The sequence below is a fragment of the Carlito syrichta genome, unplaced genomic scaffold, assembly GCF_000164805.1.
Source record: "Carlito syrichta isolate Samal-C Ts95f unplaced genomic scaffold, Tarsius_syrichta-2.0.1 Scaffold315088, whole genome shotgun sequence".
NCBI classification, from domain to species: domain Eukaryota; kingdom Metazoa; phylum Chordata; class Mammalia; order Primates; family Tarsiidae; genus Carlito; species Carlito syrichta.
Window position 1 is genome coordinate 159,060 of NW_007259184.1, and position 13,671 is coordinate 172,730.

At 34.9% G+C, this 13,671-nt stretch overlaps 1 protein-coding gene across 4 annotated transcripts; it reads right to left on the reverse strand.

The window, feature by feature from the left end:
- Positions 1–427: 427 nt before the first annotated feature.
- On the reverse strand, positions 428–8,404 carry LOC103274879. 4 transcript variants are annotated; one of them, XR_002481228.1, is made up of 6 exons: positions 8,332–8,404; positions 5,410–5,523; positions 4,283–4,360; positions 3,474–3,549; positions 1,445–1,579; positions 428–1,330 (listed from the first exon to the last, which is right to left on the reverse strand). XR_002481228.1 is itself a non-coding variant. In XM_021706052.1 (4 exons), the coding sequence occupies exons 1-4, from the start codon at positions 8,391–8,393 to the stop codon at positions 1,185–1,187; spliced, it is 390 nt and encodes a 129-aa protein (XP_021561727.1). In that variant the 5' UTR covers positions 8,394–8,398; the 3' UTR covers positions 428–1,184. The 4 variants fall into 4 exon arrangements, 2 of the variants coding, with proteins under 2 accessions (XP_021561727.1, XP_021561726.1); XR_002481229.1 differs by lacking the exon at positions 3,474–3,549; XM_021706052.1 differs by lacking the exons at positions 3,474–3,549; positions 4,283–4,360 and having other exon boundaries at positions 428–1,263; positions 8,332–8,398.
- Between the last annotated feature and the right edge of the window lie 5,267 nt (positions 8,405–13,671).

A 13,671-nucleotide genomic window follows, 5' to 3' on the forward strand; every position in this document is an offset into this window, starting at 1 on the left:
CCTCAGCCTTCCAAGTAGCTGGAACTATAGGCATGCATTACCATGCCTGGCTAATTTTTTGATTTATTGTAGAGATGAGGTCTCGCCAAGTTGCCCAGGCTGGTCTCGAACCCCTGGGTTCAGGCAATCCTCTTACCTCGGCTTCCCAACGTGCTGGGATTACAGGCTTGAGCCACCGTGCCCAGCTAACACTGAGTTCTTATCAGCAAGAGCCAGCAGATGCAAGGAGCCCTTTGTGAGAAACTCTGGGCTTTGAAACTTAAGTCAAGCCTAACATTTAAATGGAGGGTGAATCACACCCCAACCTAGTTTTCAAAAATAAAACACACAAACATTTTACACACATAGATTTCTACTTTGAATATACAAAATATTAATAGGTTTCTTTTGCCTGTTTAAAGAAAACTAATAAGATAACACTTTAAAATTTTTATATGATAAATCACTTTATTATATTATCTTTTCATAGAAAAACGTACTAAAATAATGGAGTGAGTTCATACAGAATATATACATTAGTTCTTATTGTTTATAAATACAGTCAATAAAAAATAAATATAGTAAATATCTTAGTGTCCTAGAAGAACTGCCTAGAAAATATTTTAAGTAATTATAAAGCACAAACAGAAGTTTCCTCACTTTTATTTCTATTATTCTAAAATTTGGATTTAGCAAACTATCCGATAAATGAGTGGAGAAACTACCTACAATATGGATTAATGCAAAAATAGCTGCACATACCTATTATATTATTTCATCTGCCAGTTTACAGAACCTTCTATCCCCCATCTTACCCACGGTGAAACTTCCACTCCAATTTTAAGAAAAATGCCATGTTTTAAAACCCTCTTAAACCAACTTAAACCCTTTTAAAGCATTATATCTTACTGACTTTCAGTCATTACTTTGGTTATTAGTTTCTGTAACTACTAATATGTGCTTGAATTTTCCATTTCAATACCCTTGAGTCTGTGCCTCTATATATTCCATTCTCTGTACCTGAGTTCCTCTTATCCCTGCTGGCCATCTGCTAGTGCCTGCTCCTCTTTCAGGCCTTGTCTTCCTTGTTTCTGCTGCTAACAAGCCTTCCCTGACCCCAACATAAGTCAGGGGCCACGTAGACCATATGTACAAGACATTTATCCCCCTGCAGATAATGCCTCTGTGTGCTTGTGTCTGGGGTATCACCATAGCAGCCACAGCCTCGATACAGGGCCTGTCACAGAAAAGAGAGGCAGACTCTCTACTGAAGACAGCAATGATCTGCAGGACAGTAGAGCACAAGGTTTGTGGGGACTCCTTTGAGCAGTGCAACTCCATGAAAATTAGGCTGAAACACAATAAGTTACATCATAAAACAAGAAAACTATTATTTTGAAAATAACATCAAGATAGTGTGGCAGCAATCAGAAAAAGAAATACAAATAATGCAAAATCAACTCACTGTTCCATGCCATCTCCAGCAGTGTCGACACAAAGAGGATGGTAAGAGACAGTGCTGAAGAGAAGTGTGACAGCGCCTTCTGGGTAGCAAAGAGAGTGGCGATGCTGTGGTGCGCTGTCAGCCCCCGCAAATTGCCTGCAAATCAGAAGACCTGGATTCTTATCTGCCTGGTTCCAAATCTCATCACTCGCTGAGACAATTTCTTCTCTGAATAATAAGAGCCCTTTTAATGCCAAAAGGTTGGAATGTCATGGAAATAAAGGATTTTGAGAAGATGGTGGCGATGGCAGCACAGTGTTTGAATCTCTCCAAATCACAACATTAAAACTGACAGGGCAACTAGTTCTCAAAACCAAAAACCCTGTAGACAACATAAACTACAAAACTAAAAATACATAAACTAAAAATACAAGGTGGGGATAAGCCACCAAGAACCACAAGAACTGTATACTGTCAACATGCCAGATATAGGGAGTATTATTCTCATGACCACTTTCTAAACAATCTACTAGAGAATAAACTTCAGACAACCAAAGTGATCACAGGGAGACCAGCACAAGGACAGATGACACTAAACATAGCATTACTTGTAAAATGAAAACCGAGTGGGAAGGGTGCATGAACACAATACACCTATTTTTTAAATGTAAGAAGAATGGGGAGAACACATACAAAAAAATTATTTCAGCTGCTTTAGTAATTATTTGGTAATATCATCCTGAATGTCATAGCAAGGATAAGTATGATCTCATGATGGACTTTTAATAACAATAACAAAATCCTAGCACTGTCCAGTGAAAATATGATAAGGAACCAATTTATTATCCTAATGATAAAGGAGTAATGCAATCATCTTGCCTTTCCTATATGAACCGGATCACTGAGTAACCAAATAATAGATAAGGGGAAGCATTTCTTTAAAACATATTCCAACTAATAAATAAAAATAAACGTAGAATATCACCATTTGCAACCACCAGTGGACTAGCAGATCTAGGCATTGAATATCAACAGCTGCTAATGTGACAGACATGCCATGCCTCCTGATGAAAATACAGCATCACCTCTAGTTTTGCAACAGAGCCTCTGGATCTAGCTGCCAATTTGGAGGAAATACACAGGGTTGAAGGGCACATACAGCTTCACCACAAATATGTGATCACCATGAGCACTTAATAAGTCAAATGTCTTTGGTTCCTCACAGTAATCTATATTTTTAATTAGTAAGCCCAGAATAAGTATTCGGTAACTATTTTTAATTTTTGGATTTTGCTTGATTGATATACATCTTTAAAAATCTCTGAACAGCACCCATCATTAGAATTTTACTTACAAATTATTATCAAAAATAAATAAAAAATTACTTCATAGCATCATTCATAAAAATCCAAGACCATTTTACAGAAACATGGAAAAACCAATGATATGTTTAGACATATTAACTAATTATAGAATCTAATGCATAACGCTGTCCTTACCTGGAGTTCTTTCCCCTTCACTTGAACTTCCTCATTAAGATGAAGAGGAAAAGATTGTAAAATATGCCTAGGATTGTCTCCTAGTAGAAGTAAGTGATGAGCTGGTTTGAGTCATTCTTACTGTCTGTGTCTGGTCCCCAGGTGATCATCAGTATAAAATCGTGTGGGACAGTGGCTACAGAACAGCATTTTTTTCTCAACTGAGTGCCTAAACTTCCAAAACAATTGTACAGAGGACCTTGAACTCATTAGGAGTATCTTCCAATCAATTCCATCTAGACTAAAATTCACACAACATTCTATACTACTTTTCTACAGCAAAAAAAAATTTGCATTTCTTTTTTATTCCTTTTTGAAAAAGATTTTAAAACATGTTTTGCTTAGATTATGCCAACCCAAAGTAGGCATGTTAAAGGGAATAGGAGACTGAATAGCTTCACGCAAACTAAAAATATTCCAAATTACAGAACGGAATTCATCACAGCTGTCTCCAAAAGAAAAGACACAAATGGCTGGAGAAGATGGAGAACCAGAACTGGTTGAAGAGTTACCTCAGAAATGTTTTTGTCAGTTTCTTTTCTTTTTTCTTCCAGTGTCCTTTCAATTCCTACAATTCCTACAGCCCGGCTGGAAAAAAAAGTAGTAAACAAGGCATACAAAATAGGAAGGAAACAAAATCTTTTGTAATCCACCACATTGTGTTTTCAACGGCGGGAAAAGACCCACCAAAAAAACCAAAGAAAAACAGCATGCAGTCACATCTAGCTTCCCTTTAAAACATTTGTTTGCTTCTTGTTATATGTAATGATCTTTAAATCATTCAAGAAAAGCCAAATGTACAATAAATAGCATATTTTACTCTGTACTTTAGGTGTAAATTAAATTTCCTATTCATTCTTGTTATTTGGCAAGCTATTATGCATCAGATATTTAATAGGGTCTCATATGTACAAATTGTATGTAATGTGGTTAAAATTTTGGCACTTAGTTGTTATCCAAGTTACCTTCACACACTTGAGTGCCTTTCTATAGCTGATGATTAGTTTAGACTGGTCTGGAAACCATCACCCATAAGTACTGTCTATTCTTGCAAATGCCACACTGACTGTGAAGAACAGAATTCAGTGAGTGAAATCTATCTCCTACCACCTTGAGAACTGCTCTAGTAAGCAGTCATTTATGTTTATTAAGTGTCTGCTGTCTATAAAGCACTAAATTCGTGCTGTGAAAATTATATTTTCATCACAATGCCACTATAGTGTTTTGTTTTTGACAAGTTCTACAGTCACAGTCTTTTTTCCTAATGAAGATGTAAGTACAGAGTTGAGAATACTGGATCAGCAAACAGTTTACAAAATACCTGGGGTCCTCTATTTGTTTGTAATGGCATATTCTCCCATCTTCTCTGTGTCATTTCCTCTGATAAACACCTGTAAAACTGTTATGCAAATATATACACTTTAAGTGTCAGTCAGGTTGTGGCATCCTCATAAAAATCATCACTTAACATTTCTTTAGTATAAAGGTCTGTTCAGTCATTTGCAGCAAGCCTAGAATTCTCAGAGACATCAAAGGAAGATCTTTTCTTGGGTCAGCTTCGGAAAGCACAAAGGAAAAGAAAAAAAGAAGGAACTGATGTTTTATATAAAGTAGGCTAGTCTTAAGAAACGAGTGACAATGAAACAAATAGACTTACTTTAAACCATCCTGCATCTGTGGGCTTTTTTTAGTCTATAGTGAAATAAGCACAGTGCCAGGAAAAATACAACCATTTTCCATGAAGGAAACAGAATAATTTGTCTAGTTAAAATTTAAAACTGAAAGTAGGACCAAAACATACCTATGCTCACAAAAAATATAAAATATATTTTTTAACTGCAGAGAGAATGATCTCAGTCACTTATATTTGCTTAGTGACCACTGTATGGAGCATGGGTTAGGTGCTACATAAAAGAAAACATAAATAACGTATGATATTGATGAAGAGAATAAACATGTTTCTAAGTGTCTTAAGATTGTACAGCAACTTATTAATCAGAACATAGAAACTACTACACTGCAGAATATATGCATTAATGACTAGATTTGTATGGAGTTAATCTAGATAGACCGCCTGATTTAAGGCCGGGGAACTTTCAGATACTGAGATAGTTTAACATTATCACTGCATTTACTCTCTGTCCCTTTAACCAAGCTATACCACTGAAAACTGTACCAGTAGCCAAATGGCATGACTTGGCATATTTCCAGCCTCTGCTCCCTCCTTGTGACCACACCCTCCTGCTTCCCATTCCCACTGAAACCCAAACTTTATATTCTCTACACTATGATAAGGAGCTTAAAATATAATTTAAACTCTTTATTATTAGAATATAGTGAAATCTGCTATGTCGTATAATATTGCCTTCCATCATATTAACAAACCACAACAAAAATACACGCATACATGCACCTTTCTAGTCCAATTTTATTCACACAGAAACTTACCTCAATCTGGCCATGTTCTTTGAAGGAGAGTTTGATATAGGAATTCTTCTACTCTGGAATGGGCCAGGTTCTTTGTTAGGAGGAGCTGGGTGAAGATGAACCACTATTTTGGCACTGAAGAAAGAGCAAATGTAATATATTTAAATTACCCTTTTAAAAATCACTAATTCTATTTTCATAACTTTCAATATTTTTCAAATCACTTAAAATTCACATAGAAACAATAAACATCCTAAAAAGCATCCTTTTAAAGTGTATATAAATTCAATATCAATGAAAAATACCTCTACTTAACTTATAAGCTATGAGCCAAGAAGCTTCAAGTTACTAGCTCTATAGATTAAATAAAAATGTGGTTTCAGAAAACACATAAGGGCAAATAAATCTGCAAAATGTTGAGTTTATGATTAGGGTTTTTCATCTACAATTATCTCCAGAGGTTACCAGGAGGCTTATAATTTCTGCCAATGCATACAACTTTACTCATTTGAAAAAAAAAATGTGAAAACTTATCTGTAAAACTGGTCAGCTGATATTTCATTAAAACTCTATCCAAAACTAACATTCTACAGTGCTATTTGTTGGAAAATGTCACTCAATAAACAGCATGATCTAGAATGATACCTAATAACAAAAAAAATCTTAAAATGGTGTTGTTCTAGGAACACAAACTATTCTTATCTTTATAATTACTATTATCTTCTATGCTATTAAAAATACCACTATATTTGTTCAGCTTTATAAATCTGTTTTCCTCCTTTTTTCCAACCTGGTCAATAAGCAATCTTCTATAAAGATTAGGGAAACTAAAAAACTCAGTTAAAATATCCTGGATACCTATTTTAGCACTTTTTCTGAGTGATCACATAAGGTACACGCTTATTACTCAATTTTACTTTTCTTTGTTTGGACCCATAAGGTTGCTTAAATATCATTGTAAAATTGAAACACCAGGAGTTAGGCCTACTCCATGTAATGAATTCTCTGGTTAGTGAGCTGGGGCCAGCCTTGTAAGAACTCCATCTATTCCCTTGTGAGGAACATCTTTAAGTGAAGTCAGCAAATAAACTGCACAAACAGAAACATAAAACTGTCTGAAATAAACTAGTAAGTAGAGCCTCAAAACTATGAAAATTATGAGAGGTGACTAAGCAAAAGCATTTCATAATCGCTGAAACTAGAGGACTGAAACTGGCCCAACTTTTCCATAGAATTAATGGTACTAGTTTATTTTTGAACAAACATAGTAATTGGCTCTCCTTGTGTTAAAGCTTGAAACTTATCTGAATTCCATTCTCAGGAAAGCACCACCCAGCCTAGAGAATCAAGAAACTGAAACTCACCAGATCACTTCATCCAGAGAATGAGATGATAGACTCCACCTGTTTGTCAACGCCTCTTCCTTACCCCTCCCTAGCTCCTGTTTTCTACTTCCTGCCCCACTATATTAACTCCTAACTTCAGCAGGATGGGGAGATGAATTTGAGAATGAATCCCCTGTTCTCTTTGTTGATATCACCCAATAAAAAGCCTTCCCTGACAATCTCAGTGATTGTCTTTCTGTGTAGCAAGCAGCAAGATCTCAGCTGAACCCCTAACATTCAGTAACAAAACCTGAATCCTGCTATGAGATTGTGTCAAAAGACACCCCCAATAAAAAGCTAAAAGAGTATGATACAAATAAAGTTTTAAAATTCCAAAGTAAGCATAAAAAATCCATGCCAAGTTTTTCATCTATTCTTTTATTGAGTCATTCAATCATCAAATTTAAAATCCATGAAATGAAAGCATCTTGAATCCAGAGTTGTTAAAAGGCGAAAAACGCATACATCTTGAAATCAATGCAATATGTTTGAGGGGAGGGACTGGAAACCAAAGAGAATATTTGAGAAAAGTTAATGTGGCACATTATTGGATTCCGCCTCACTGGAAATGTTTAAAAAATAAGACACTAATGTGAAGGTAAATATTTTAAATATTTTTATTACAGGGTTTAGAATTTCTTACATAGCAGAGGAAAATTAAAATGATCTGAAACAACCTTAAAGTTTACTTTTTAGAACTTAATAAGATGGAAAAAGTGACAAGGGGGGAAATATAAATTATAGGAACAATCTACTCCAAAAATCATCTAAGGCCTATTAATCTTTTCTAAATGATAGCTAGTTTATTTTGTGCCAAATAAATGATCTTTTTTGGCAGCTATAACTTTATGTTTAAAGCACACATTGCATGTTCAGCAAGTTCCACATTGTTTAACTTCTGCTGTCTGGTGTCTAGTTATGTGAAACCTAAAGATGAGCCTATGTAGAGAAAACAAAATCCCATGCCAACAATGTTTGTTTGTAAGTCTCCTCAATTACATGCACTTAAAATATAAAACCAAGTTTTTGGTTTATTTGAATAAGCAGGAACATGTGAACTTATGTCTTTACAGCAAGGTGGCCATATCTCCTGGTTTGCCTGGGACAGCTCTATTTCCATTGCTCTGGTCTAACTGTTCATTGTATTCCCTATTATTCTTATAAATATCCTGTTTTGGACAATTATTGTTATAATGTGCTATTTAATCCTGATGTCTGCACAAGTCAAACCTGAAAAAACTAACTTAACAATCAGCTAAAACCAGGAGCAGTTATTTTTCTCAGATAGGTTATTTCTGAGTTTACATATCAAATGACAGATATACAAACATGTTAAAGAAAAGTATATGTGGAAATATATACAATAAGTGGATGATAATTCTTTGCTGTGATCCATGTATAATAACAAGGATAGTCTAGCAAACTTTAGTACTTTATTCATGCTTTAAGAATGACTTCATACCTCAGTGAGCCTAAGGTAGGACCATGCCTTCTAAGGTGGCCTCATGACCAACAGGAAACGTTGCTGTAAATAAAAACTGTACTATACAGACCTTACCTCTTCCCAATTCCAGCTGCCTGCTCTTCAATGAACACAATTTGAGAAAGAGGAATGGCCATGCAGCACTCCTAGGAGGAAATCAATAGAAAATGAGATCTAAAACATTGTCAGAAATCCTTGTTTTATGGCACTAAATAAAGTGCCATACACCTTAATAATGAAAAATAGTGTTATTTTATTCCTTAAATGAACTTACAGGAAAATTAAATAAAAACATAATGTGGCGGCATTTTGGTGCATGGAAGAACATAAGCTGTAATTACGTTTGTTTTTATAACAGGTACATTTCCTAAGAGTAATATTTGTATAAAAACATTTTCCATGTAATATTTTCTTATATTGAAAGCAAAAAATATAACACATCAAAACAATTTTTTAAAGTGCATTTATATAGGTGACTTTTCTTCTTCTTTATAATCTTCCATACTTCACACACACACACACACACACACACACACACACACGCAATTAGTTTTAAACAGAAAATATTGATGTAGTATCCTTTTAGTAGTATGGTTAGTTATAAAAATTATTATACATGACCGGTGTATAATAGACCTAAGGATTTGTCTAAATTGCCCTCCTTATGGTTTAAGGACACCCACTCATCCTCCTCAAAAAGATTTATTTCCTAAATGTATATTATAATTTTTAAAAGAACTAGACAACATTTACAGTCTAAGGCACGCATTATCAACAGAGGCAATATCAGACCTAGAGGACAAAAAGTTCCTGGGGAGCAAACATGCCAGATATTGCAATGGTTAGCAGTCTTTTAAGGGCCACAGTAGAGTATATAGTTTATTTGTGGTATTAAAATTTCATGGGGGGGCAGCAATTAGGAAAATAAAAAGCACAGATGAGATAACTATCTCACTAGCCACACTGAAATTAATGTGCATATAGTTTCAAGTTGAAGCTTTTGGGAATAAAGATATCAGCTCTGTATACACATTACTCACTCTCCCTTCCTAAAAAACTGGTGGAGGTAGGGGGAAGCTTCTCCTCTTGTTGAGTGACTTAGGGGCAGCCCTTCTCAATATCTAAATAAAAGCATGCAGACCTATCCTTCTGATTCTCAATAACAACCTGCAACCTGGGAGAATCAGTGGTTTTAAGGACATATAAGCTCTTTTAAAGACCCCTCACAACTGATGGGAGAATTATTTCCCTGTTACATATGAAATATTCAGGTGTAGAGTAGGATTTGACTAGTATTCAAAAAACAAGAATCATCATGATTCTCCATCCAATAACTACGGGCTTTTCTGGAGCTATTGCTGCATTCCATTCAGAGAAATCATATGGGACATACTCTTTTGACATTCTGAAAAGGAAAATGCACTGCATCCATTTATAGTTTTGCCAGAAAAGCTTTAGTGATTTACAACTAGGTAATGTAGTGGGACTTTGTCTCCAATAAATAAACAAACAAACAAACAAATAAAATACAGCCTATAACAGATGCAAAAAACTGTATCTTACATGATTTTTCTGATCTCTCCAAATCAGTGTGTACTAAGAAGGAGGGTCCCACCGTCAAATTTTATCATAAAGACAAGATCATTACAAAATGGTAATAACATATTACTCAATGTGGTCCAGATTTTCTTCCATATGAATTATACAATACTAAGTGAATCATATTAGTAAGCATTTTCCTTTTAGAACTAGACTGATCACAAATTAAAGAGAAGTAATGTTTCATAAGCTATATATATCCTAATTCTATCACATATACAGCCTAATTCTGTCAGATTCTATCATATATATGATAGAATTAGGAACAAACTGCAAATAACCTAGATGTTCAATAATAGAGGAGTAACTAAATAAAGTGTGATATATTCATATGAAGGAATCCATGCAGAGGTTAAAAAGAATGATGAAATAGAACTGTATGGACTATCACAAAAACTCTACATCAAATTAGTAAGAAAAAAACAATTTTAGCATATTGCATATGCTTTATGTGTGCGTACACACACACATTGTAGAGAAAAGGTATGGAAGGAACACACAGTGATCTGTTAACAATCACTACCTCAGAAGGCAGTGTAAAGGAAAGAGTAGAAGGAAAGCAAAGAGTCATTTTTTAAATGCTACACTTCACTACTGATTTGATTTTTTTTACAGTAAGATTGAATTCATGTATAACACCCATTTTTTAAAATAAGAAACTCCAGAATAGACACAAACACACACAAAAATAAATATGAATAGAGGCTCAATCAATGGCATGGACAACTAGGTTGCCACATAGAAAAAAAGAAAAAAAAGATAAAGTTGGATTTATACCTAACACACTATACCAAAATGAATTCTAGATGGATCAAATATTTGAATATTGAATATTTAAAAACAGAAAAATATTTAAAATTAAAAATATTATACAAACACTAGAAAAAAATAATTTTTAAAATAGTCTCAGAAAGAGAAGGCCTTTCTAAGAAAGGCATTAAATCCATTAGCATTAGAGGAAAAATGTATAAATTCAACTACACACACACACACACACACACACACACACACACACACACACACACAAATTCTTCATGGCATAAACTACCAAGGACAAAGATAAAAGAGATATGGTAGACTGGCAAAAATAACTGCAACTCACATCAGAGACAAAGGGCTAATTACCTTGATATTTAAAGTATATTCAATGAGAAAATGGCCTGTAATTCACTAGAGAAATGGACAAAGGCTATGAATAGAAAGTTCACAGGAAGCCAGTCTGGGTGGCTCAGCCTGTAATTCCAGCGCTTTGGGAGGCTGAGGTGAGTAGATCGCCTGAGCCCGCAGGTTCGAGGCCCGCCTGGGCAATTTGGCAAGACCTCATCTCTACAATAAATCAAAAATTAGCCGGGCGTGGTAGTGCACACCTGTAGTTCTAGCTTACTTGGAAGGCTGAGATGGAAGGATTGCTGGAGCCCAGCAGGTCGAGGCTGTAGTGGCCGGGAGCAGCCACTGCACTCCAGTCTGGGCAACAGAGTGAGACTCCAACTCAAAAAAAAAAAAAGGAAGTTCACAGGAAAGGAACTACAAATGCCTCAAGCACATTAATACGCCCAGACTCCATGATAGTAAGAAGAAAAAAAAAAAGAGAACATCAAAGCACCCTTTTTCATCCATGAGAGGTAGAGGTCCAAAAGTTTGATAACATTGTGCTAATGAGGTTGTTGGAGAGACAACCTCTGTATAGGGCAATGGGTTAGTATCTATTAAAATTGTAGGAGGGAGAAAGGGAGAAAATTAATAAATAAATAAAAATAAAGTAAAATTGCAAATACATACATCCTTTGACCCAAATGTTACTTAACACTTCCAGGAATTTATCCCACAGATAAATTTACACATATGCAAGATGATATGGTACTAGGTTATTCATTGCTGTTTGTAAGAGCAAAAGACATGGCCAAGTCAAATGTTCATCAACAGGGAAACACGGACTGCTGGGTAGTAATTAAAAAGAATATGGAGAATCTTTATGTACTCCCTGTATTTAATAAAATGTAAGATCTCATTGCTTTAAGACACCTCCTGATTTCAAAATTGTTAAAATTGATGAAGTATGATACATTTTCCAGAAACATTATTAAATGAAAAAAGTAGGTTCAGAACAGTATGCAGAGTATACTACAAATTTATATTTTAAAAAGAAAAAAATGTATTTCACACATATGACACACATTCATAGCCTTCTCACTAGTGGCCTCTAAGAGAGAACTGGGTGACTAAGAGGCAAGGGTGCAAGGGAGACTTTGAACTTTATACTCTGTTATGGACTGAATGTTGGTGTCTATCCCCCTCCAATTCAAATGTTGAAGTCCTAACCCCCATTGTGATGGTATTTGGAGATGAGGTCTTATGGAAGTGATGAGGTCATGAGCTGGGCCCATCATGATGGGATTAGTGTCCTTATAAGAAGAGAAAGAGACACAAGAGCTTTCTCTCCATGAGCATGTGCTGAGAAAAGACCACAGGAGCACACAGCAAAATGGTAGTCATCTACAAGTCAGGAAAGGGGCCCTCACCAAGAACCAAATCTGTTAGCACCTTGATCTTAGACTTTCCAGGCTCTTGCACTGTGAGAACTAAATGCCTGTTGTTAAGCCACCCAGACTATGGTCTTTTGTTATAGCTGTTCAGCTGACTAAGATATACTCTTTGGGGTTTGGGAAATGTATCATCTATTCAAATATAAATTTTTAAATGTTTGGAAGTACTTTAATACAATCACACACACACACAAAATGCCAACTAGGTAGAAGCAAACACTTAACTCTTATGATTTGCTATTACGCCCTGAAAATTATATAAATAAGCAAATCTTAGAGTTGGAACTCAAGAGATTAGTTAATTAAACCCCTTCATCTCTTTCTTTATTGGAAGCTTCCTTTAACTCTAATTAAGTAGAAAGTGGAATTTGCTATAAGCTAGGACTTGCTTGTATTCTTTCTAGGAATATACAGTTATTTTAAAGTTACAAGGCTGTACCTATTTATAAGGCTACCTTACAAGACAAATTCTAAAGAAAGTACTTTAGTGAGGACCCAATTAATGAAAAATAATAATGGAATTACTATTATACTCAGTGGTCTATCACAAAAACAAAGAACAGAGTACCAAATGTTCTCACTAATAAGCGGACATTGAAAAATTATCATAATACTATAAGAAAGGGATTGGCAGTAGTGGGAAACTGCCAGGGGATGGGGGGTGGGTTTGGTAGTTGAGGGAAACTGCTAGGGGAGGATCGGGCACACCTCATCAACAAGGGTACCTGCATAATCAACGTTTGTATACCTAACCCTGAATTGCAACCCACATCTTTCAAATAAAAAAAAAGGAAGAAAAATAATAATAGAATTATTTTGAGTTTAAAATAATGTGGTTAGAAATGATTGTCAAGTAAATAACCAATTGGAGTGTTACTACATATCACTCTTAAATAAAAATAATCATAAGTTATTATGTGGTTAACAATACACTTAAAAAGATTCAAGATATTAATAGAGAAAAGCAAGTTTCAAAACAGTATATGTAGTATAATTACACACACACATAGAATATGTCAAAAGGAACTTTCTGAATGGTAGGTTTACTGATTATCTCAAGTTTCTTCTTTTGGCTTATACATATTTGACAACTTTATTTTTTGTCCAATAAAATTTTTTTAAAATGTGTCACACACATATATAATGATGTAACTCTGAAATGTAAATAAATTACTTTTTGTTAAATCAAGCACACACAGGAACATGTGTCCAAAATTCTTATATAATAAATAACCAATATGCTTTTGACATACATTTTTTAAAATTATGCTCT

Coding starts and splice junctions, on each gene's coding strand:
- LOC103274879 (XM_021706051.1), bottom strand. CDS start 8,393: ATGGCCATTCCTCTTTCTCAAATTGTGTTCATTGAAGAGCAGGCAGCT. Junction 5,524..8,331: donor GCAGCTGGAATTGGGAAGAG/GTAAGGTCTGTA, acceptor CTCTTTCTTCAG/TGCCAAAATAGTGGTTCATC. Junction 1,331..1,444: donor GCTGGAGATGGCATGGAACA/GTGAGTTGATTT, acceptor ATTGTGTTTCAG/CCTAATTTTCATGGAGTTGC.